Source organism: Sorex fumeus, unplaced genomic scaffold (genome assembly GCF_029834395.1).
Source record: "Sorex fumeus unplaced genomic scaffold, SorFum_2.1 ptg000081l, whole genome shotgun sequence".
In the NCBI taxonomy this organism is placed as follows: domain Eukaryota; kingdom Metazoa; phylum Chordata; class Mammalia; order Eulipotyphla; family Soricidae; genus Sorex; species Sorex fumeus.
The window spans coordinates 18106117-18130015 of NW_026606138.1; the positions used below are offsets into that span (position 1 = coordinate 18106117).

A 23899-nucleotide genomic window follows, 5' to 3' on the forward strand; every position below is an offset into this window, starting at 1 on the left:
TGGAGACGTTACTGGGTCCGCTCGAGCTAATCGATAAACAACGGGAGGATAGAGACAATGACAGTGACCCTATGGGATGATGGAGATCAAACCAACGTGGGCCGCGTGCAAGACAAATGCCCTTCCCACTGTACTATCACTCCGGCCCCCAAGATTTACTTTCTTGTAGTTTCTTTTCTGTGACTTTAAAAGTTTGAGGGATTTCAATATGAAATTTAAAATGAGGAACCTCTAATCCCCTAGACAACAGTCACCAGAACTTGACGTTTGTTACATCTTGATGCGAACAAGTGGGTCAGCTATCCCCTGCTCTGTCCTAGGAATTGATTCCATTTGTTTCAGCCGGTGTTTCTGGAATGCCAGCCAAGGAGTCCTGAGTCCTGAGAGGAACTCCCGGGGATCTCGGGGCCCTTCTGTTATGTCTGTCAGTCCTGTCTAGAAAGCCCACAGCCCTTCCATCTTGGCCAACAGAGAAGTTTCTCCAACAAAGTGACCAGCGCGGGGGGGAGGGGGGGGTGAGGGCACGTCCCTGCCACCACAATCCTATAGGAGGAAAAGGGCATCTCTCGGGGCTCCTTGGTGAGAACTGCAGCTTCCTCGGCTTGGCCCAGATCTCACTGTCTCGTCCTTCCCCAGGGTCAGGGCTACCATGAGAGTCCATGCCTGTGGCCAGCAGGGGGCCATGCTGGAAGGCGGACATGGCCCAAGCACCTGTTAGAGGCTGAAAGGGATGAAATCTCTGCAGGACTGCGCGGGGGCTTGTGCTGCAGGGAGGGAGGGGCTGGCAATGAGAAATACCAAGATGGGCCACGTCACCAGCCTTGAGGGAGCTCAGAGGCTCAGAGGCATCGAGCACCAGCTGGGAACTGAGGTGCCTCGGGGAGAGGAGGGCAAAGCCCGTCACACGAGCAGGTGGTCAGCAAGGTCAGGGAAAGACCCTCGTGGCCTGACTCGAGCCCAAGAGTCTGGGCGAACTCGGCGAGTATGCAGCAAGCCCAAGAGGTGGGGGGCAGAGGTTTGCTCTGGGGGCTCCTATCTTGTTTTCTCACTGGCCTCGTGAAGAATTCTCTGTTTCAGAAAGACCCCAGATGGGCCCGATTAGCCGGGGCCAAGGCTAGCACGGCATCCGGGTGCTGGGGACCAATGACAACCCCCGAATCATGCCGACTCCTTCTCAGTCCCCTCAGAGGGAACCGCACGGGACGTGACCGGGAGACCTGTCAGCACCAAGCCGGAACACAGCGGTGAGCAGACTGACACACAGCATGCAGGGAGCGAGCGTGGAAGTGGGCGAGGGCGCCCGAGAACCAACCTGCAGCTCTCGGCCCGCTTTGCATTCTCTAACTCCTGAATCTGCCTCTCAGCCACCTGGAGCTGCTGCCTGAGCTTCTCCATTCCCAATTGACCTTCGGAACTGGCCTTCCAGAGCCCATCGAGCTGCAAGAGCTTCTGCTGGGTGGCCTCCAGCTGTGCCGTGGCATTGGCCAGGGCCTGGGCTTGCTGACTACACACGGCCCGCAACCCGTCCAGGTGCTTTACCTTCGTCTCCGCCTCCTGCAGCTTGTTCAGGGCGTCCTCCATCTCCACCAGATGCTGGTCCTCGATATGCTCAAGCTTGGCCCATGCGGCCTCCAGGCTGTTCTTCTGCTCCTGCGCCGTCCTGAACAGCCGTGACCTGAGCGTCTTCAGCTCGGAGGCGTGTGCTGCACGCTCAGCCGCCTGCTGGGCCTTCAGGCTCTCCACCTCCTGCTGGTACTCGAACTGTAGCCTCTCGATCTGCATCTTGAGCTCGGCCAGCTCGGCCGCCTCGGCGCCCACGCCCTGGCTCACGGATGCCTTCGGCTCGCCCATGGCCTGTTGGTGCGGGGTGATGGCCGTCTCCAGCTTGGACTTCCTCAGGGCGATCATGTCCGCATTCTCCTTGTTGGCATGGTCCAGCTTGGTCCTCAGGCACTCGTTCTCCTTGGCGAGCTTCTCAGAGGCCACCTGCAGGGACTTCACCTCCTTCTGGTGGGAAAACAAAATTTCCATGAACTTAAAACAGGAAGGAAAAGAAGCAGAAATAGAAATTTTTCTTTTCCAAACTGACTCTTTGCTTCTTCTTGTTTTAAGGAAAAGCTTCCAAAAAATGGGGTTCTAAAGGATTTGGTTTGTGCTGCTCGACTGAAAATCAAAGCTGAGGCAAAGGCATAGACCCGACTGTCAGAACGAGAGAAAAACGCTCATCAAGAGCAGCCTCCAGCCCCAAGGAGCAGAGATGTGTCAGCCGGGCCCTGCCAGGTGCATGACCCCAGGTATCCCTGTCTGATTCGGAGTCTCCAGCAGAAGTGGTCCCGGCGGGGTCGGCCAGGCCGCCCCGCATCCTTGCCTGCACCCTGCAAGCCTCCGGGACCTGCCCGGGCTTTACCTCCAGGTCGCCTTTGGTGATGGACTCCTCCTCGACTCGGAACTGGAGGTCTTCCACTTTCCTGTGGGGGAGAGGGAGACGTTGTGAGGGGCGTCACTGCTGCCCCCCATGAGGGCCACCATCTTGTAGATGCGCCTGACCCAGCCCCCGGCTCCACACACAGGAGGGCTGAGAGAGTCGGGGAGGGCCAGAGCGAGAGTAGAGCAGGCAGGGCGTTTGTCTTGCACGTGGCCGACCCGGGTTCAATTCCCAGCATACCACTATGGACCCCGGAGCAATGCCTGGAGTAATTCCTGAGTGCCGAGGCAGGAGTAACCCCTGAGCATCGCTGGTTTGACCCAAAAAGAAAAAAAAGAAAGTCAGCGAGTCCCCTCAGCTTCGAGCACTGGGTGGGACCCACAGGCTACAGGAGGAAGCTAGGCCGAGCCAACGCCAGGTGCAGTATCATATCAACCCTTTCTGCCTCGCAGCTAACAGAGGTGGTTAAAAACTGACCAGCGGCACCTGCCAGTCCCTCCCAGCCAGCACCTGTCCCCACATTGGGACAACAACTGAGCCCCTGGGGGAGAAGCAGCCAATGACTCGGGGGCGGAGGGCGGGGGGAGGGGCTCCCAGTGACTGTCGAGTCGGCATGTGGAGCTGAGGGGCTGAGCCAGGCACTGGCAGTGCCCCTGGGCACCACACTGCTGGGAGCCCATCTGAAAAGGCGGTCTCGGCCAGCACCCCGTGTCCATCTGTCTGCAGCCAGGCCTCAGCCCCGCGTCCGTCTGTCTGCAGCCTGGCCTGAGCCCCATGTCTGTCTGTCTGCACCCCGGCCTGAGCACCACGTCCGTCTGTCTGCAGCCTAGCCTGAGCCCTGTCTGTCTGCTGTCGTGCCCCATGAGTACTGTGGGTTTCCTCCCGCCTGGGACTTAACCACAGGGACTCCCACAGGGCCCCACTGGGTTAGGACAGTTCCTTGCCACCCAGCACAGGCCTCCTGAATACCAGGCCAGGTGGACACAGCAGGGAGGGCCGGGGGTGGCTTGGCTCCACTGAGCTCCCCCCCCAGCCCTCCCGGTGAGGCCGCGCTCAGGACTGGGCACCCGTTGGTTTCTGGTTCTCACAGCCCTGGAAGGCCAGGAGTGCCCCACCCGAGGGAGCCCCCAGCTCCGGGCACGGCCTCACCTCTTCTCCTCCTCCAGCTGGTTCAGCAGCTCCACCTTCTCCCAGTCGGTCGCTTCCAGCATGGCCCGCAGCTCATTGTTCTTGGCCTCCAGCTCCAGGACGTGCTGTAGAGGCAATGGCGCGTGAGTGGCCTCGCCCGCCCCCAACAGCCCTCTGTGGGCTGGCATCGCCACCTGTCACCACGGCAAGCTGAATGGATCTCCCACCTAAGCTACGGCATTTCTGGAAGGCCAGAGGGGAACCACACCACGAAAGCACCGGCGCGGACAACTCGGCACTCCCTAAACCCCCACAGGGCGAGCAGAAGGCGCATGCGATCAAACCACGCGCCGGACGCCACCGCAACGACGGCAGACGGGGACCCACGGCCTCTGCCTGCACCGCCTGCACCAAGCTCGCGCCCAGCCTCTACCGCAGGCGTCTCTCGGCCCCGGGCCTGCCGTCTGCACAGACGTCACCTGGTCGTGCCCGTTCCGGCCAGGGCCAGCTCCTGCTCTATCTCCCCCATGTGGCTCGTGGCCTTGGCCACCTCCGCCCGCTCTAGGTCCCGCTCGGCCAGCAGCTTCTCAATGTGCTGCTGCTTCTCCTTCAGCGCCTCCTGGAGGGCGGTGGTGCCAGAGATCTTGTGGGCGTAGCGGGAGGAGGTTTCCGGCAACTGCAAAGGAAAAAGAGACGTGAAGGGGATGGGGCCGGCCGACACGGGCATGCTCGCGGTGATCCTCGGCAAAGCACATGGAGCAGTGCTGCATCCTTGCATATGGGCCAGCGACTCTCAGCAGAAACGTCATGAAACCTTCCCGAAGATCCTTGGACGGGACCTGGGCTCCACTGATCTCAGGCCTCGTGGGAATCCAGAGACTCTTCTGCAGAGCCGGAGGCAGCCCCCTCCACAGCCCGCTCTGGCCTGAGCTTCCTTAAGGCTGAGCCCTTGGCTTGAGCTTGAGGCCGGCTCCAGCATCTTCAGCCTTGCAGGTCCGTCAGGGTCTCCCTGGGCAGCCTGTCCCTTCTCTCTTCCTCTTCCTTCCAGCTCACCTCGCTCTCCTGGGCACCCGCCCCATGCCTGAATAGCAGTAACCAGAGACTCTTGTCTCTGGGAATGGCCCCGTGCCCCCGGGGGTCACTGGGTGTGACCCTATAAAAGACCCCTGTGCCATCTGCCTTCGAAAATGGGGGATGAGAGGCTAGAATGATAAAGTTGCAGGAAAGGCGCTGGCCTTGCACGCCGCTGACCCGAGCTGGATAACAGGTACCCACCCCATTGGGTCCCGAGCCCACCAGGAGTGACTCCTGGGTGCAGAGTCCAGAGTAAGTCCTGAGTATTGCTGGGGCATAGCCAAAGTCCAGGAAATAAAAAAAGGAAAAAGTGGTGGGTGAGAATGTGTGAGGGCTCACGCCCAGCAAGCAGGACAGCAAGGGCAGCTCAGGGAAAGACCAAGCACAAAGGGAAGGAGAGAAGAGGCAAAGACAGTGAGGAGGGGAGGGGAGTGGGCTGAAGGGCTGCGGGGACCGGGGGTCCTATCCGTTCTATCCTGGGCTCGTGGTCACTCATGTTGCTCTGCAGACCCAGATCCCTCTCTGCACAACGGCCCCTGCAGGAGGGGACAAGGCGGGACCTGATCTTCATTCTTCGGGCACATGGTGGCGGGGGGCTGCAGCGGCGATGGCCAGGACTTCCGCTCCTTCTGCCCGGCCATCCCTGTTCCATCGCCCTGCTGCGGTCCAGCCGCAGGTTCTCTTGCCGCTTCCCCGCATCATCTGAGCTGCTGCCAAACGCCTCCTGACCGACGGGCGCAGCAAGGCCCAGGCTGTCCACTGCTGCTTTGCCTGCTGGGAGCTCTCGAGCCACCTGGTTCTGTCCGGAGAGCGGGATCATCCTTGCCTGTGCGTAAGGACCTGGCCGTGATTTCCCGATACACTTAAAGTATATCTGGTCCGATTAAATGCCCTCCCCAGGGCCAAAGAGTCGGTTGGGGGGGGTGGGGGAAGGTGCTTGCAGAGGTTCAAGATCCAGCACCATCAGGAGTGACCCCACCCCCCAAGCAGAGGGCCAGGAATAAGCCCTGAGCACCCCTGGGTGTGTCCCCAAAACCAAATAATAACTAAAATTTCTAGGAGCACACGAGCTCTCGGGCCAGCCATGTGCAGTGCTCTCGGGAACTGCAGTCAACTCGGATTTCAAGGGGTGGCTGGGAAGAGCTTGCCAGCCTTGGGGGTCTAACACCAAGACCCGGGGTCAACCCCCCTCCACCGGGAGCAGCCCCCAAGCACCACGCCTGGAGTCCCTGAGCACTGCCAGGTGAACCCCAAAGAGCAAAAATAAAAACTAAGAAAGGCGGGCGGAGGTGTTCCCTGAGCCTCCTGGCCTGAGAGTGTGGGGCAGGCCAGAAGCACGCGCTTCCTGGGCCCTGAGGAAACCAGCACAGGAGCGATGGGCTTCTTTCAGCCAACTATGGAGACGAGACTGTGAGGTTCAGGCCCCGGAGCAGGGAGAAAGCAGCACCCCTAGCATGGGGGGTGGCGCTTGCTGAGGGGCTGGCAAGTTCGGGGCCACGAGCTGAACTCAGGATGCTGATGCCAAAGCCTCTGCCCTGCGCGTGGTTTGTGAGGCCCCAGGCTCCATCCCAGCAAGGCCAGGCCTTCTGTGGGAGTCTGGTACCTCAGAAGAGCAACTCAGCCAACAGACAAACAGGGAGGCCTCCATAGGGCACGCACGGACCCGTGTGCATGTATGTATGTGTGCATGTTCCAGTGGGCATATCTACACGCACCTGTGTGCATGCGCGCGTTGTGTTTATGCATGTATGTGCCTGTGTGTGTATACCCATAAGCCTGTGTATATACGGTATGCACTACGTGTACATATATGAGTGACTGTGTGTATGAACGCTTGTGTGTGCACTTATGGAATTATGTTGTCGAGGTATACTTCCGTGAAGTCACACAGAATCTTTCTATATTCCTGTCATAGACGCTAACGGTGATGTTCAGTTTAGGAGTGAGCTCCACCCTGCATAAAGATATGCAAGGCAGGGGCCAAAGAGCTGGAGAGCGAAGCCCCAGCGCTGCCCAGGGTCAATCCCGGAGGCCCGCCAGGAATAATCCCGAGCACAGAGGTGGGAGAAAGCCCTGAGCTCTGCCAAGTGTGACCCCAAAACAGAACAAAACAAGATAGCGGGGGGGGGGGGCTGGAGATACGTCTCAGGCGTAGGGCTCTTGCTTGGAGGTGGGAGGCACCGGCAAAACCCCAGCACTCCAAACGGCCCCTTGAAGCACTGTAGGGTATGGCCCACAGTCAAGCAGAAAAACAAAACCAAATTCTACAAATGGGCTGGTTCGCGAGGGAAGGAGAGGGGCTTCTGAGTCTGCTCTCCTCCTAAATGGTGAGGCGAAGGGAAGGAGGAGTCGGACGTGAGGATGCACGTGGGGCAGGGAAACCTGGTGGTGGTCGAGCAAGACAGGACTGGCCCCAGGCCTGTGCCCACGGCGCGTGGCCTCCTGGCTCCCGTTCCCGTGTCATCTGTTTTGTATCTTCTGTTGCACACACACTCACTCCCTCCTCTTCCGCATCGAGGGTCAATGCACGGAGCAGAGGCGGCGGCAGGAAGCGCAGCCCCCAGCAAAGCCAGCCCCCCGGGACACCCTCTCCATCGTGGGCCCGTTTCCCTGTGGACAATATCTCAGGGCACCCTTGCATATTCAGACACACTTTAGTGTTTATGACTCAGATAGACGTGAGGGGAGAAGCCACGAGGCCCCAGCTTTGAATTGCGGCACCGCAATGGACAGAAGTCGAGGCCACTCTGCATGTGGACAGCGGTGCAGAGGGACAGGAGGGAGCAGGGAGAGACGGAGAGAGCAAAGAAGCAAGATGAAGGGCCAAGCGTTCCCCAGAGTCTCTGGGCCCTGCTCTGACCCTCAGGCGCCCCCTTCGGCTACCCCACTTCATCCCTAAGGTGGCCTGAGGCCAGAGAGGAGTCCTGAGCACCCCAGGAAAGGCCCATCCCTGCTCCTGTCACTGGTGGTGGCTGGGAAGCCACTCGCTTGCCACCCGGAGCTGCTCAGCCCACGTGCTCCTGCTCTGCCTCTCGCCCCTGGGGCTGTGGGAGTCTGTGGGGGCCCGAGCACCCCGCAGTGGTGGGGGGCTGCTTACTAGTCCCGTGCGGCCGGGTCTGCTGCTCTCGAATGAGGCCCCGGAGCTGACGGAGCTGAGCGAGGAGGCCGAAGGGCTGCGCTTCAGGCTGGCGGGGGTGGTGGCCATCACACGCCTCACGGTGGCCACCTTGCCCTTGGCCGGCGTCGTGGACGGGAAGCCGATCTTGGTGACTTTGTGAATGGGAGCAAACAAGCCATACTTGGGCTGACACTGGAAGTACCTGCGGACAACGAGGAGGGGGGGACAAAAACACCTTCGGCAAGAGACACAAGCGCCGACCCAGAAGTCCACTGAGTCCCACAGTCTCACACCTCCACAAACGAACATACTCCCACAGCCCCACATGCCCACACACTCACACCCCAACAAACACACTCACACACGCACCCCAAACAACACTCCCACACTCTCACACTCCCACCCCAACAAACACACTCACACTCACACCCCAACAAACATCATACCCTCCACCAGCCCACACTCACACACACTCACAACCTAACATACACACACACCCCAGCCAACACTCCCACACATAAACACCACAACCAACACACACTTACACTCACACCCCAACCAACACTCCCACACTTCCACACTCTCACAGCCCAACAAACACACTCACACCCCAACCAACACTCCCATACTCTCACACTCCCACCCCATCAAACACACACACTCACACCCCAACAGACACTCCCACATGTCCACAGCCGCACACTCACACACACTCACTCCCCAGAAACACACATACTCACACCCAAACCAACACACGCTCACACTCACACCCCACCGACACTCCCACACCCACACACACTCACACCCCAACCAACACTTCCACACACCCACAGCCCCACAGTAACACACACGCACACCCCAACCAACACTTGCACGCTCTCAAACCAACACTGACACGCTCTCATTCCCCCACAAACACGCTCACACCCCCACCAACACTCTCATGCCCACGCCCCCACCAACACTCTCACAGCCCCACACTCACACGCTCACATACACACTCCCTCATACATTCACACCCACACTCGCTCGCATGCCGCCCACCCCCACCACGCAAATCAAGGGCGATTCCAAGCAGCCTCCCCGGCATCTGAAGGGTGACAGCAGGCCCGGGGGGTTCCTGCGGCCCAAGCACAGCTGCATATGGGGGCCCCAGGCTGTAACCACATCCCTGCAGGGTACCCGAGTGCCACCGGAAGTGGCCCCGCCTAAGAACCAAGTGAAGTGGCCTGCAGTCCCCTCAGCGCCTCCCGGGCACGGTGCATGGCCCCAGGCTGTCTAGGGGGGCAGGGGGACCCACCTCGTTCCGGCCACGGCACCATCGTTCTTGCCCAGTGGCTTGTCCAGCTCTACGCCGCACCAATTCCCCTTGGCGAAGTCTGTCTCCCCGAGGAAGCGCACCACACGGGCCTCCATGCCTCCCACCTGCTGGAGGGATGGAGGGACGTGGGTCAGGCACCCTGGACTGCGCACAGCGCCCCCACCCCCGCAAACGAACATTCTGGCTTCAGAGTCGGGATTTCCTGAAGAAACCCCAAAGGTCAAAGTGCCATTTCCCCCCGCAACGCCTACAGGGTGAGCAGACGCTGCTGCTCAGTGTCCATGCAAGGCAGCGGCATTCACACCCACTCGCTGTCACCGGTGGCCTGGCTGACCACACCCCCGGGAATCTCTGACCCAGGCCAGCCACCTGGTGTGGCGAGGGGGTCGCTGTCCCTTGGGTGTGGGAGCGGAGCACTGGCAACCCCACCGCTGGAGAACAATTAAGCCAGAAACCAGCTAAAGGAAAATGACTGTTCTCGTATCTTAGCAGAGTTCGATCTTCCAGTTCTCCTTCACTATGCCTTGGCTTGACGCTTGGCTCCCGGGACACAGAGCAAAACAGAATCACAGCGCTGGACACTGACAGGAATGCTGACAAACAGGGCTGGAGCACCGGGGGAAGGGTGCTTTGTGTGCGACCACCCTGTGACGCCCCAAGCAAAAACATCGAAAACCAGAGAAATAGAACCGATTTCCAACTTTGTTCATTGGTTTTGTTTTTGAGTCACATTCAGAGTGCTCAGGGCTTACTCTTGGCTTGGTGCTCACGGATCACTCCGGGATGTGCTTGGGGGACTGTACATGGGACCAAGACTTAAACCCCAGGTCAGAGGCGTGCAAAGCATGACCCCTCCCCACGGCATGACCCCTCCACCCTGTTTTGGATAAACAGGTAAAACTGGCAGCATCCCCGCACGCATCCATCACGCTGGAAACTGCAGGACCAGGCGTCCCGGCTACTCCTGCTTCCACCCAAACCGCGAGTCTGGAGGAACTGATGAACCAGACAGGCGAATGGACAGCCACCCGCGACCGCTGCCCTCGGCACTCACCAGCACCTGGTCCCCGAGCTTCAGCTCCCGCTCCCCTTTCTTGAGGGAGCCAGCCTCAGAGAGGTTGGAGATGGACTCGCTGGCCGTCCTGGTCAGGCTGCTGATGTGAGGGGTGGCCGGTGACTCCTTCGCGGGGGACTGGGGCACCTTCGTGGTGCCGGCAAGGGCCGGGGAGGCCGACAGGGGCGGTGTGGCCCAGGCGGCAGGCGCTGGCCGCCGGCAGTTGGTCTCATCGTAGGCCTGCAAGCTCCTACTCAGCTTGGACGGCCGGGTGAAGATGCCCTTCAGCGGCTCGCACTGGAAGTAGCGCACACCCGCCACCGAGCCGTCGTTCTTGCCGATGGGCTCGTCCAAGACGATCCCGGCCCACTGACCAGGGGCAAACTGGGTCTCCCCGAGGAACTGGATGAATCCAGGCTTGTTCCCGTTCACCCAGACTCGTTCCCCGACCTGGAAGTCGCCCACAAACTCCTCCTGCATCTCCGAGGACGGGGCGCTGGGGTTTTTCTCCCCAGGCACGGTCATCTCAACGGGAGCAGCCGCTGGAACAGCAGAAAGGGTCAAAAGGGTCAGAAGGGACAGGAAGGGCCTGTGCAGGTGTAGTTAAAGTGTGGTTGGGGGAGAGGGACACCCAGCAGTGCTCGTGGCTACTCCCAGCCAATGACGGGGGCTGCTTGTGGCGAAGTCTGGCCGGGCCAGCCGTGAAGCGGACGTGCTCACCTACCGCAGCATCCCAGGCTGCAGTCATACTTTGGGCAGCTCAGGGAAATCTTTGGATACACCCCGTGATACTACGGACCAAGCCAGGTGAAAGCTCGAACCCAATGTCTTATTTCTGCTGTGTCCACTGGCCCATCTTCTTTTTCTTTTGGGCGGGGAGCAACCCAGCCAATGCTCAGGGCCTATTTCTGTTTCTCCGTTCAGGGTTACTCATGGTGAGGTTGAGGGTGGAGAGTCACATGGGGTGCCAGTTGCCCTCCCCGCTGTACTGTGGCTTTGGCCGGCAATGAGGCCCTCTAGTCCAGGTGAGTCCACCTCCCTAAGCCTGTCCCCAAGCCCGGGCCAGGGAGCTAGCAGTTAGAAGGGAGCGGGTTGGTCGCCTCAGCTGTCACCGGTTGCCGTGACACTAAACTCACAGAACGTGACACTCAAGTGTGAGAGCTGTCCCCAGAGCCACGGACGTGTCTACAGCTCAGGGAGCCCTTCCCGGGCGAGGACTCGGGATGGGGTTCCCGGGTGGGAATGAGTCTCCGTTGGCCTGGACTGAGCGCACTTACCGGCCGAGGGTGTCTTCAGGGCCCAGCTCCCATGCTTGAGGATCTTGGTGGGGGCCTTCAGCCCGCTGGGCCTCAGCAGACTCATGGTCAGGCGGTCAGATGCTGCCGCGGCCACTACCAGGCCCCGACGATCGAGCCCACTTTGGGGCCTTCTGAGGCACACTCGTTCTCAGGACTAAATCTCTGAAGAGCAGAGGAGAGAGTCTGTCTCAGGCGAGCGACCACAGCAGCTTCCGGAGCCCAGACAGCTGCCAGTCTGGCACTCGCCACCCCGAGTGCGACCCCCAGTCTCCCGCACAGCCCCCTGAGCCCACCAAGTGCCATTCCTGCGCAAAAACTCAATCCAAAACAGACAAACAAACAACTGCCGATTCGGGGCCAGAGAGCAGAGGGGACAGGTACTTGCCCTGCAGGCAGCTGACCCTCACGCCCTCCTTGCCATCACTCCCACCACCAAACACATTCAGGAGCCAGAAATCATCCCTGAGCACCGCGAGTGTCTCTGACCACCTCCCCGTCCAGACACTGACGAGCCGGCAGGCGACTCAGCAGTGATGGCTGGTCTTGTGTGTGCGTGTGTGCGTATGTATATGTGTGAGAGGCCCGGGGTTAAACGTAGAAGCTAAGGCAAGCAACAGGCACACTTTTTTCTATGGGCTGAGAACTGCCAGGGAAAAGGACCCAGCAAGACTGCGCCATGGGTGGCTGGAGAGCGATAGCACACTGGGAAAGGCATTTGCCTTTCACGCGGCTGACCCAGGTTCGATTCCAGCATCCCATATGGTCCTCTAAGCACTGCCAGGAGTGATTCCCGAGTGCAAACCCAGGAGTAAACACTGTGCATCACCAGGTGTGACCCAAAAAGAAAAAAAAAATTGAGCCAAAGGGGAGCGAAGGAGTTTTCGGCGTTTCCTTCATTCCTTGTGACGCTGCCCAGGTTGGATAACCACAAGCCAGTATTAACTCCATTTCTTAACCCACAGAACTGAGGCAGACAGGTAGATGGGGGAAGCGTCCCCATGGCGATGGAACTCCGAGAAAGTCAACAAAAGCTTCATGGCCACCAAAAGACTACCTGAGTGCACGGGACCCAAGGTCTTGTCAAAATTAACCCACATTATGAGGCCCAGAGCAGGCTGGACACCCCGAGGGAATAGGAACAAAGGGCAGGAAAGGAATTTCTAAGAGGACCATGGACCACTCAACTCTACCCCCTTGGCAACCACCCTAGCAACGGACTCTAGGTAGCTAGAAACTCCCACCAGGGGCAGCCTGGGGAAATCCCTAGATTGCCACCTTGAACCAAGGGAGGGCGCTCATGTGTGCCCGAGCCCAGGTACTGCTCTTGCCTATGAAGTCCGTCATGTCACGGGCTTCTCCCCTCCTGAGGTGTGGACTTTCAGACCGAATGTAACCTAGCAACATAATATGTTCAGTGGCTATCTGCACCTCTGGAGAAGCCGCACTCTCTCTCGAGCGTGTTACTCCCTCCCTCCTTCCTCTTCCTAAAGGCCTCCAAATAAAATGTTTCTTCTTCATGCTCATCTCCTGAAATGCTTTTCTGCGAGGAGGACAAAGGCCCTGGGGCCTGAGGAGGTCGAGGATCGACTCCCTTTCCCTGAAAATGGCAACCCCTCACTCCGGCCCAAGACCCCGGGAAGGCCTAGTGGGCATCGTGGGGCTGGCGGGGCTCATCGCACTCAGCAGTGCCAGCGCTCCAGCCAGTCCCAGGGGAGTGATATCTTCTCCTGTGCTTCTCATCAGCCCCCCATGAGGGACCACTGACTTCAGAGTCATTCCATATTTCAATAGAGAAGTCCGCAAGGGGCAGAGAGGCAGGAGAGTGGGGAGGGCACTTGCCTTATATCCAGTTGTCCTGGGCTCGATCTCCGGCAGCACAGGGACGTTAGCTGGCCAGGGTCACCCCTGGGCACAGCCAGGTATGGCCACCCCACCCCACCCTGCCCCCACCCCACCCAAAAATATATATATAACTAGTAAAAAAACTTAAACTAACTAAAGATTAAAAACTATCATACACTAAAGAACTGTTAGAGAAAAAAGCCGCCCGCACGCGGGCAGAAAGCCCAGAGACTCAGATTCACCTGTGTCACACTGCACTCGCAGCTTCAGTACTGAGCTCTGCCAAACAGGCTCGTGCCAGTCTCGTGGAGAGACTGAAAATGGCAGTTGGAGTCTAGAATGTTCTGAGGTAGAACTAGAATTCAGCAAGGAGGAGGGCATCATGGGCCATTCTTAAAGGGGCAGGCGCCACCCTTCGTGATGTCAGTGTCTGGCTGAGGCTCCGGAGGGCTGCCCTGCAGACGTCAGCACTACATGGCCAACGAGCCTCTGGTCCAAGCGGGGCCCAGTTCTGGATCCCCGGGCCCTGTGAAAGTGGTTTCAGAAAACTTTTGACAAATGTTTGTCAGTTACAGATCTCCAACTGAGGTCATTCAGCATCCCCCGAGTGGGACGTGGACCCAGTGACCCTGTCCAGGGCCCTCCTCAGGAGCCGGGCCAGGAAATCTGTGAGCCGCGGGGGGGGGGGGGGGGTCGGGGGGGGCAGAGCGAAAGGGCAGAGGCCCTGAGCTCGACCCTGGCAGCCCTGCTCTCTGTGACCCCAGTGCTGTGAGCAACACCGGCCGCACCGTGGTCAGGGAGTGGCCCAGCCCACTAAGGCCTGAGAGCTGTACAGAGGAGTATGGCCTGGCCTGCTCCGGATGGGAGCACAAGCTGAATGAGTGCGGGTCCCCTTGAGGATGAGTGAGCGGGAACCGGGGAGTGGGGGGGAGGGGGGGAGGGCGGAGTGACCTAACCTGGGGGCTGAGGACGGGACATCTGATGGTGCTCAGGGCTGACTCTGATCCAGTCATGGGAGCTCATCCTGGCAGGACCTGGGTGGGGAGGGACGTACAGGGTGGGGTGGGGTCAGCCACAGCCAAGGCAGGCTCCTTGGCCCTGGGCTACCCTTCCAGGCAAGGATACCTATTTTCTTTCTTTCCTTTTGTTTTTTGGGACACTCGGCAGTGCTCAGGGTTACTCCTGGGTCTGCACTCGGGAATCACTCCTGGCGGTGCTCTGGGGACCTATGGGGTCAGCCATGCAGCAGGCAAGCGCCAAGTCTTCATGTCAAGGTGCCCACGAAACACAGTGTGCAACAAGGGACTCTGCAGAGAACGTCAGGGCCGGCAAACGCTACTTGGAAATCAATCAATTCGGAAAAAACACAAAAAGATGCAAAAGGAGGGGCTGGAGTGAGAGCACAGTGGGGAGGGGTTTGCCTTGCTCACGGCTGACCAAGATTTGATCACCAGTCCTGAGCACTGCCAGGAGTAATTCCTGAGTGCCACGTCCGGCGCTGCGGGGCCGAGCCAGGGGAGGGCCGTCAGGGTGAAATCAGCACTCGAGTCACACAGGGTTCGTCACTCAGGAGATGGCATGAATGCGTGCGTTTATTCAGAGCATAAGTACAGACTTAAGTATGTTTCCACAGCCCACCCAAAAGAAGGAAAGGGGATGGGACGTGGGAAAGTGGATGGGACAATGAGCAGAGCCATGCACTGTTGGTCAGCCACCTGGTGACCCTTTCGGCATAATGCTATTGGTCAGAACGACCTGCTTTGATATAGCTTTGACATATCTGCAAAGATTGTGCTCTTCCTCATACATCATTTACAAATCATTTACGAGGGTGCATTTTCCCCAAACTGAAACCTCCTGTACTTGGAAGTTGCCCAGCTTTGAGCAGGACAAAGGGGGAATGAAAAATCAAGCATTCTTTTACTTGGTCAGTAGGCAACACTGAGCATCACTGAGTGTGACCCAAAAAGCCAAAAAAAAAAAGAGAAAAAAACAGCGCAAAAGAAAATGTGTTTGAGCCTCACTGTCTCCCTGAGACTTGAGCACTCAATGCTGTGTGTGAGCCTAGTAGAGTCTCCGGCCTGAACAAGCCCCCACCCCCCCACCCCCATGCTCCTGTGTTTGGACCCTGACCCTAAATCCTGTGATGGGACCACGTGTGTCTATGACAAAGACGCTAGCAGGCTCACGCCCTGGAACGTCCCTGCTTCACACAGGCGTGGCACACGGGTCCTGGACTGCTAGTGGCCGGCAGTGATTCAGCAGGAAGCAGAAGTGTGAGCCTGAACGTGGGTCAAGTCCGTTCCTTCAGCTTGGAGGGGAGGAATGTACAAGAGGGGGTTTTGAGCACTGCCTCACAAGCAGGAGGTCCTGAATCCAAGCCCCCGGGGTCAACCGTGCACCTGGCACAAAGCCGGCACAAACCCGGCCGCTCTGCTGTCCCAGCACCACGCAGGAAGGGGGGTGACCCCAGGGGGAGGGCCACCGAGAGAGGAGGGGGACACCACAGAAAGGAGGAGTGAACACAGGGCAGGAGTTGAGGGCTGCAGGGCCAGGAGCACCGGCAGAGAGCAGCCCTGGGGAGCAGGAGGACACGCGGGCGCCCTTGTCACTGGCCACTCGAGGCAGTCGCACAAGCCGTGTGCAGACCCACGAGGCTGACAGGACGCCAGGGACGGGGAAACCCCAGCAAGGATTTTTCTTTAAGTTTTGGGCCTTGGGGCCAGAAGTCTAGTATAGCGGGGAGGGCATTTGCCTTGCACACAACTGACCCGGGTTCAATCCCGGCATCCCATAGGGACCCCCGAGCACGTCCAGGAGTAAGTCCTGAGTGCAGAGCCAAGAGTGACCCCGGAGCACATCCAGGTGTGACCCAAAAACAAAACTACAGCAGAGCAAGCCGAAGGGCACGGAAGCTCCGAGCCACGGAAACGCCGAGGTTGGTGCCAACTCGCCCCCGCCCCCTGCCAGGTCAGGCCTGCCTGCGATCAAGGTGCCCGAGTGTCTCCAGACAGGATCTGCCTCAGTGGCTCTGTGCATTATCTCAGCCTATCACCCAGCTCGACTGGGATTGACTCTGGTTATCTCCTTGACTGGTTATCTTGGGCATCTCAGGGGCCAGCCGCCAATCTCCGTCCTCCCACCTGGCCAGGGCGGGATCAGGTGTCAGCAGCTGGGCTCTGAACACCCCCACCTGCCCGTCCAAACACAACGCGAGCCCAAAGGCCAGGCTCGCCCCCAACTCGTAGGACACGACCAAGCTAGGGTCCCCGGAGAGCACTGGGCCCGAGGATGGGTCCCAGAGATCCCCAAATCTCCCTTGATCGACGGCCCGGCCCAGCAATCTGCATCAACCACTGGGCCCAAGCTCTTTGCTTTCCTTCTGCTTGCTCAACGAAACACAGGGCATCACACCTGTGTTTGGAGGGGAGGAATTCCAAAAATTTTTTTTTTTTCGCTTTTTGGGTCACACCTGGCGATGCACAAGGGTTATTCCTGGCTCTGCACTCACAGGGTTTACTCCTGGCTCAGCACTCAGGAGTTACTCCTGGCTCTGCACTCAGGAGTTACTCCTGGCATTGCTAAGGGGAACATATGGATGCTGGGACTCGAACCCGGGTTGGCCACGTGAAAGGCAAACGTCCTACCCCTGTGCTATCTCTCCAGCCCTGGAACTCCGAACTTTATATAGAAAACGATGTATTTCACAATGCCTTTTCAGCCATTCTGATTGTTGGTGGGTAAATTCTAAGCAATCATGGTGCATCTTTTGTCAAAATAATGAATGTAATCAATGTAGAGAAGAGTTAATTAGAAATGATTTGCCTCATAGGCATTGGGTGGGTGGGAGGTGGGGTATATTGGGGTTCTTGGTGGTGAAAAATGAGTACTGGTGAAGGTTGAAGAAAACGGTGTTTGATCATTGTATGACTGAGACTTAAATCTGAAAGCTTTGCAACTTTTCCCACAGTGATTCAATAAATAAATATAAGAAGAAAGAAAGAAAGAAAGGAAGCAAGAAAGAAAGAAAGAAAGAAAGAAAGAAAGAAAGAAAGAAAGAAAGAAAGAAAATTATGGAAAAAAAAGTAAGGTGGAGTTTAGGATAACACTGTTCTGTCCCTCCTGCACAACCTCAGGAATAGTTGATAGTTTATTGGACTGAGGAAAAGAGAAAAACACCTTAAGAGGTATCTTGCCCTTGAGCAGTCAGGAAGGGCTTCCTTATGTTGATATGGCTACCTGACTGGGTGGAGTGTCAGCCCAGACTAGAAGGGAGCTGGAGAATGAAAGAGCAGGGCTGAAAGATGGACTACTAAGAGACTAGCAAGGAGAACTTGTGCTTGAGAGAATCTAGGCCCACCATAACATAAATTTCTTCTATGGGATAAACTTCCTTGTAATAAACTGCTACAAAAATCAACCAGTCTTGCCCTCATCTCTTCCTTCATCTGGCCTTGGCCAACAGCCATCCCGATGCAGGCCACACACAGTGGCTCTAGGGCACTGAACACAGGCGGTGAGATAGAGCCGTCCAGAGAGCCCACGAACACACAACCTTCTGCGTGCGTAGTTTTTGACAGTGGAGTTCATGCCCAATTCAATCAGCTAATCAGTGGCTGAATAAATAGCAGTACTCCTACATAAAAACACAAACAAACAAACAAAAAACACTGTACCTGTGAGGCGAGTTCATCAGCAGCCTGATGGCGCCTCCACACTTGCAGATACCCCCAAATTGCTGTTGTGCCTTTGGCCAGACCCCAAAAACTTGGGGCAAAGTTTACCAAGAAAGTAAACGGCCAAAAGTTAGGTATGTGGGAAACACACCCACAAATCACCTCCGGCTCAGCTAGATCATTGGAGGCATGGCCTCTCTGGGTCCTGATTGAACTGCTTAATGGCCATGATCCCAGAGACTCAGAAACAAATCTCGAAACCCAGTGGCTTTTGGCAGAAATGCGTCTGGTCCCTGCTGTGCTGGGCCCACGGTTTCATGCCTTGGCCTGTTTCCTCTGGTGGCCCGGTGGCCGCCATCCTCCCGAGGCCACTGGACAGTCAGGCTTGGGACCTCAGTGACAAAACTTGTTGGGCCTCACAGGATGGTGGTGGAGCAAGTCCTGTCCTCCCCGTCCCCAAGAGACCCCAAGTCATTGTCCACAGACGGCCTTTCTGGTTCCTGATCAAGCTGCTTAATGACCATGATCCCAGAGACTCAGGAGCAATTCTCAGGAACCCAGCAGGTTTTGGCAGAAATCCCTCCAGATTTAAGTGTTCAAATTTCGGAATTTCAAAATTGTGCGGCCAGTACTGCAGCCATGAAACATCATGTGTTATTCATAACCAGAAATAGGAAACAAATTGTCTCCTGTTGCCTTTTCAGCAGATCTGAGTGTGGGGGCAAAATCTCAAATAATAATGGTGGGTCTGGTGTCAAAATATTGAATGTCATCAAAGTAGAGAGAGAGTAATGTGGAAATCATCTGCCCCACTGGTAGGGGGAGGGTGTGGGATGGGGATATACTGAGGTTGTTTGGGGTAGAGTATGGGCACTGGTGAAGGTACGGGTGTTTCATTGTATGACCGAAACTTAGACCTGAAAGCTTTGTAACTACTCTCATGGTGATTCAATAAATAAAATCATAAAAAGTGAAAAAAAAAGTAAGATGGAGTTCATGCACAATTCAATCAGCTAATCAGTGGCTGGATAAATAGCAGAACTCCTACATAAAAAAAGAGAGAGAGAGAGAGAGAAATCCAGAAAAACGCGGCAAATCTGTACCCCAAGCACACTTCTCGCCAAACGACCCGTTTTCCCCCACCCGAGATAAATCTGACATGCTATGGGTCATATCCTCCTGCCACTGACCCCCAAAACCCGACCTTCTCCCACCATGGGAACTGATGGCACAAACTCCACCTTTGTGTCACGCCGTACATGACACATTTGTCACTAGCACCTGATGACTCATTTCAGAACCTCAACAGAAGTCACAAAGATGGGGAGCACTGCTCGGGGAGCACCATGCAGGGGCTTCTCAGACCTTCCTTCTACCTCTGTCCCCCGCCTGTTCTGGGGAAGATGCATAGACAAATGGCCGGGGGTTGAGAACAGAGGAACCAAGCTGGGAGGAAGCAGGTGCTTGTGTTTTGTTTTCTCTGGTGACCTCTAACTACGGTTCCTCTTAAGAGACAAAGAAGGCCACAAATAAGCAAACACTCTGACCTCAGTTACCACCCAACCCTGATTGAACGCCAAGATCTGCTCTAAATGAACTTTGAAAGGGCAAGCTAAATATCTTTCAGGGAAGCAAATAACCTTGGGGGTTATCTGCTCTGGTACTAAAAATGGGGGGAAAAAGTCTGTTTTGTATTTCTTGAAAATGTCAGCTTGACTCAAAGGCAGTTCTACTTCATCCCGCGGTACAAATGCTTCCTCCCAGCTAGAGCTTTGGCTCACGTCTGTCCAGCGTCTTCTGGACAGGGAAACACCAGCCCTGGGAGCTGTGGCGTGATGGGACACTGGCACACAGGAAACACCTCAATTTGGGTCATTTTCCCCCTTTAGGACACTGAGGACCCCTTGTTCCCCTCGGGCAGCACCGCACACCGTTCTATGAGGAAGTTACATAAAAATCAGTCTGTGTGTGTGTGGGGGGGGGGGGTCGGACACAAGCAGCAGACTCCGTCCTGTGACTGCTGGAAGATCCCTCATATTCACACGAGGAAGCCTCAGAGATGGACCTTGGTGACGGCGCCGGGGCCCTTGGCAATCTCCACCCGGGCGGGGCGAGCCCCCCAGCACCTTGAGCCCAATCTGACTGCTCACATGACGCACGCCAGGGTGCCCAAGTTCTGGGGTCCCTCGAGCAGACTACCCGGAGTGCGGGCCCCTGAGAGCAGCTCAGGTGAGCTGAGCCGTGACTTCCCCCCACACCCCCGGGATGCAGGCTCGGGGGCCATCGTGGCTCAGGGCGGGAGAGAAGACAAGAATGCAGCATCCACAGGGGGATGTGGGGCCCTTGGTTCCGAACTGTCTCGGGTCTGTCTGTTGGGATGACTCCACCCCACCCGCGCAGGACCAGGAGTGACCGTGGGTGTGATCGAGACAGCCCCTACCCTCAGCTGTGGTGACCAAGCCGCTTCCTCAACGCTTCTGCACTGCTGACTGGGAAAAGAAGGGGCAGAGAGGCCTCTCCAAGACCTGCAATGACTCGCATGGAAGGTGAACCCCGAGTCCTGTCACCACACAGGGTCGGGCAGGCCCCTGTCCTGTCACCAAACAGAGGCAGGCAGGCCCATGTCCTGTCACCACACAAGGGCATGCAAGCACCTCCCTGCTCAATGACTGGGGTGGGGAGAGACCATCGGGGGAGCCCAGGAAAGTTCTGGATTCCACAGGCCGAAGCCCAGAGACATGGGCAAATCCACAGGGAGCTGGGTGACAGCAGCCCAGAACCCAAGCGAGGCCCGTGTTCTTTCTCTTAAGGTGCTGCTGGGACAAACATGCTGAGGGGGAAAGGTGCCCAGAAATCTGGTGATGCACCTGCGTTCTCGAAAGGTCGTGTCTTGAGACCAGCAGCAGCAGTACCACAAATCAACTCACATGCCCAAGAAAGCAGGGAAACGCGGTCGCATCTCAAACACACCTGCACAAGCTTCCAATGGCAGAGGGCGCAGAGGGCGCAGACAGGCACTGGGAGCATTGGGGCAATGCACAGGTTCCGGCTGACTCCCTGGCTTGGCACTGGGGGTGACACCTGGCAGGGATTGGGGGCCCGTATAGGGTGCTTGGGAATGAACCCGGGTCTACCAGGGGCAAGGCAAGTGCCCTACCCACCTTACTATCTCTCTGGCCCTGGTACGCTGTTTTTAGAAGATATTATCAAGCTGATGTGTTTCCCCCTTGCATCTTCCCCTTCATTCGGGTATTTATTTTCCCTTTCCCTCCCTTTCTCGCTGAGGCTGAGGGTCGCACCCTGTAGGTGGTGCTTACTCACGTCGGGGGGGGGGGTCTCACTCGGCCTGCAAGAACTCCAGCCATGCTCAATTTTCCCTATATCCAGCGGCTGGGAAGAAGGAGGGAGGGACCGGGAGTGCAGACGATGACTGGCAAAGGACCTGACACCAGGAGAGGGCCTGGCACCACCTTTCCCCGGGCGCGCACAGCCCGCCTGCCGCCTGGCCCCAGGCCCCAGTCACCTCAAAGGTGGCCAAGATGACCTTGGCCTTCTTGCTGAGCACAGCGCCCACGGCGTTGAAGTTGCGGTCTCGGATCTCGGCGTAGAGCTCCTTGGCTGAGTCCAGCGGCAGCTTCTTGGCCTCTGTGGGCAGGTCCTGCATATCACCCTGCCTCTTCAGGACGAATTTCTCGGGTGGCAGCTTTACATGACCTGCACGGGAGGGGACACCCCAAGTGAGACTCCAGAGACTTCCTGTCAGGGGAGAGCACTGGGCTTTGAGTCACTAGATGCACACCTGCGTAGGACACTCACGCTTTTCACGCACGGCTTCCCTGGCCTGGTCTGCGGGACGCCTCCTGCCACTGCCAGCCTTAACCAAACTCAGAATGGGGCCACCCGAGGAAACATGCCCCAGGGCGGCCCACTGTCTGTCCTGCTGGCGCGTGCAAGTGCATGCCATCTATACCGCCATTTCAACAAGCCAAGTGGAGCCCAGGATGGGGCAGGAGTGATAGCACAGCAGGGAGGGTGTTTGCCTTGCACGGGGCAGACCCAGGTTCGATTCCCAGCATCCCATATGCCCTCCTGAGCACTGCCAGGAGTAACTCCTGAGTGCAGCACCAGGAGTTACCCCTGTGCATTGCCAAGTGTGACCCCTGTCACTGTCCTCCCATTGTTCATCGATTTTGCTCAAGCGGGTCCAGTAACGTCTCCATTTTGAGACTTGTTACTTTGTTTGCCATATAGAACACGTCATGGGTAGCTTGCCAGGCTTTGCCATGCAGGGAAGACACTCTCCGAAAAAGAAAAAGAAAAAGAAAAAGAAAAAAAAAAAAACAAGATCCCAGGAATCATCTCAGCATGGAAGTGTGCTTGAGGGCAGGAGACAGCTCCGACGGCATCTTTCCTTTCTGTTTCCTTTCTCTGATTTTTGGGCCAAACCTGTCAGTGCTCAAGGCTTATTCCTGGCTCTGTGCTCTGGGCTAATTCTTGGCAGTGACTGGGGGAACCATATGCGGTCCTGGGGACCAAACTCACCCTAACTGCTGCACTGCCTCTAGCTCCAAGTTGGTTCCTTTCAAAAAATCATCTCCTCCACTTTCAACACAAATCCCGACGTGTCTACACACAATCAGCTCCACTGCTGTGGGTCCAGAGAGACGGGTCATCGGGGGCAGCGCACGCTCAAGTCCAGCTGTCTGTTCCTCTGAGCACTGCCCCGTGAGGGCCCTGAGCACTGTGGGGTGGGTGCTGAGAATCATAAAGCAACAAGAAGAACTCCTGCCTCAGAGAATGTGGGGAGAGAAAGTGACCGACGGAAGAAAAAGACTTCTCGGATGCTTTCCAAATCGTAAGCCCCTCGGAACAGCCCGGGCACCAGCGTCTGGAGACAGCACGCCATGGTGGCCGCGGGACCCGGGGCCTGAGCACATGCTGAGATACACGAGGTCGGCAAGACCTCGCATTCCAGCTCAAAGCAGAGGGGCAGCCGCTGGCCCAGGCAGCCTGCACGCAGCTCCTGCACGGGCCTGCCATCGCCCTCGGTCCAGCCACGGGCGCAGAGCTGGGGGGTTATGGGGAAGCCCAATTTCTCCTTGTTTTTCAGATTTCTCTTAATGGTTTCTTTTTGGGGGGGTCACACCCAGCAATGCACAGGAGTCACTCCTGGCTCTGCACTCAGGAATTACTCCTGGCGGTGCTCAGGGCACCATATGGGATGCTGGGAATTGAACCCGGACTGAGCCGTGTGCAAGGCAAACGCCCTACCCACTGTACTATCACTCCAGCCCTCTCCCTTAATTAAATGTTTGATCAGAAGTAAGTGTGTGATGTGAAGAGACTGTGACCTCCCGAAACTCCTTCCCCACGGAGGCACCCCACGAGCCCCATCTCTGACACCTCTGCACCCAAAACCCTAGCACCTCTGCTAGATCCCTCGAAGGACTTGCAGAAGCACCAGGAGGTGGGGACCCCTCGCACGGGGTGCTCCCGTACCAGTGAAACCTTGGAGCAGGAGTCTGGGGAGGGGCTGTGTGTGTGGCATCACCCCCAGCTGCTGCCAGGCACAAACCCGGTGGCTCCAGGGCCACAGACTGGCCCCACAGAGCAGAAAATCACCGAGATCAGCCCCACAGTCCCTTGGGCACTGCTTACGACTGTCCCCACAAAAGGAAGCAACTTAAGAAGTTATCCTTCGGAACAACTGGTAAAAAACAAACCGGAAACACCCCCATAATCCTGAAAGAGCAGAAAAACGCTTTGTTGTGTGGAAATGCCTCCATGTGTGGTCCTGTTTTGCTTCCGTGGCCGCTGTCACTGAGCCACGCATTCACCACTGCAGTGACATACACACTAATACACACGAACACACACACGCACACACACGCCATCGCAATCCACTCTGCAATAACCAGCTTGGCACACTGGACAGACAGCACTGGCTGGACTCGGCCAGCACT

General features: G+C 57.2%; 1 protein-coding gene across 1 annotated transcript; it reads right to left on the minus strand.

The window, feature by feature from the left end:
• Nucleotides 1-1344: 1344 nt before the first annotated feature.
• On the minus strand, nucleotides 1345-11482 carry LOC130038911 (CAP-Gly domain-containing linker protein 1-like; the record flags this gene model as incomplete). The annotated part of the gene is given in 9 exon segments (XM_056130706.1): nucleotides 1345-2019; nucleotides 2411-2468; nucleotides 3575-3678; nucleotides 4033-4052; nucleotides 4055-4229; nucleotides 7725-7947; nucleotides 9046-9170; nucleotides 10121-10662; nucleotides 11398-11482. Coding segments are annotated over 9 exon segments (2007 nt in total), but the record flags the coding sequence as incomplete, so codon positions are not given.
• Nucleotides 11483-23899: the final 12417 nt, after the last annotated feature.